The sequence below is a fragment of the Apaloderma vittatum genome, unplaced genomic scaffold (genome assembly GCF_000703405.1).
Source record: "Apaloderma vittatum isolate BGI_N311 unplaced genomic scaffold, ASM70340v1 scaffold33922, whole genome shotgun sequence".
NCBI lineage: Eukaryota > Metazoa > Chordata > Aves > Trogoniformes > Trogonidae > Apaloderma > Apaloderma vittatum.
The window spans coordinates 952-1596 of NW_009702471.1; the positions used below are offsets into that span (position 1 = coordinate 952).

The following is a 645-nucleotide window of genomic DNA, read 5'->3' on the forward strand; positions in this document are numbered from 1 at the left end:
CCAGCCGCTTGCAGCTGAGCTCGTTCTGGATGGTGCCGTCTTCCCGCAGGATACCTGGGAGAGAAACGCGGGGTTAGGTGACGGACGGGACGGCTGGTTCCCTCGGTCCCTAGGGGGGGAGTGTGGCTCTGGGGACAAGCAAAGGAGGTACTCAAAGCAGCAGAAGGTGTTAAGGGAGCTGGATAAGGACCAGGAGACTGACAACGCAGCCCTCCAGGGGCTGGACACAATATGTGAGTGCTCCAAGAAAGGGAAGACACGAGCTGGGGGACACGGACAGGCGCTCGGACAGATTCAGATGGCCAGGGAGTGGGTGCCCTGACCACCCACGCCTCCCACCCTGCTGTCAGAACCCAGGAGAGGTCTCCCAGGCTCAACTGCAGCAGTACTGGGGAGCCAAGCCCTGGCGCAGGAGCTGGCCAGACCCCACCAGCACCCAGAGCTTCTCAGGAGAAAATGACAAATCCTGAGACTGCTCGAAGAGCAGCCCGTGCCCCCGGGCTGTGCACTCACCGCAGTGCCCGTGGGAGGTGTAAGGGCACAGGCAGACATCGCAGGCTATGAGCAGCTCTGGGAAGGTGGAGCGGATCTTCTTGATTGCCTGGATGGCAGGCGTGTCCTGCGAGTCAGCAGCGGATCCTCTCT

The 645-nt window shown here is 61.9% G+C and overlaps 1 protein-coding gene across 1 annotated transcript in view; it reads right to left on the reverse strand.

Moving 5' to 3' along the window:
• Nucleotides 1-645, reverse strand: part of ALAD (aminolevulinate dehydratase) — a gene marked incomplete at its 3' end in the record, with an annotated part of 2882 nt that overhangs the window by 799 nt on the left and 1438 nt on the right. Inside the window, exons 4-5 of the mRNA XM_009864270.1 lie at nucleotides 514-645; nucleotides 6-54 (exon numbers count right to left, since the gene is read on the reverse strand). The exon at nucleotides 514-645 is cut by the window's right edge and continues 35 nt beyond it. Of these exons, the coding sequence (XP_009862572.1) occupies nucleotides 6-54; nucleotides 514-645 (181 nt within the window). The remainder of the gene's footprint in view (nucleotides 1-5; nucleotides 55-513) is intronic.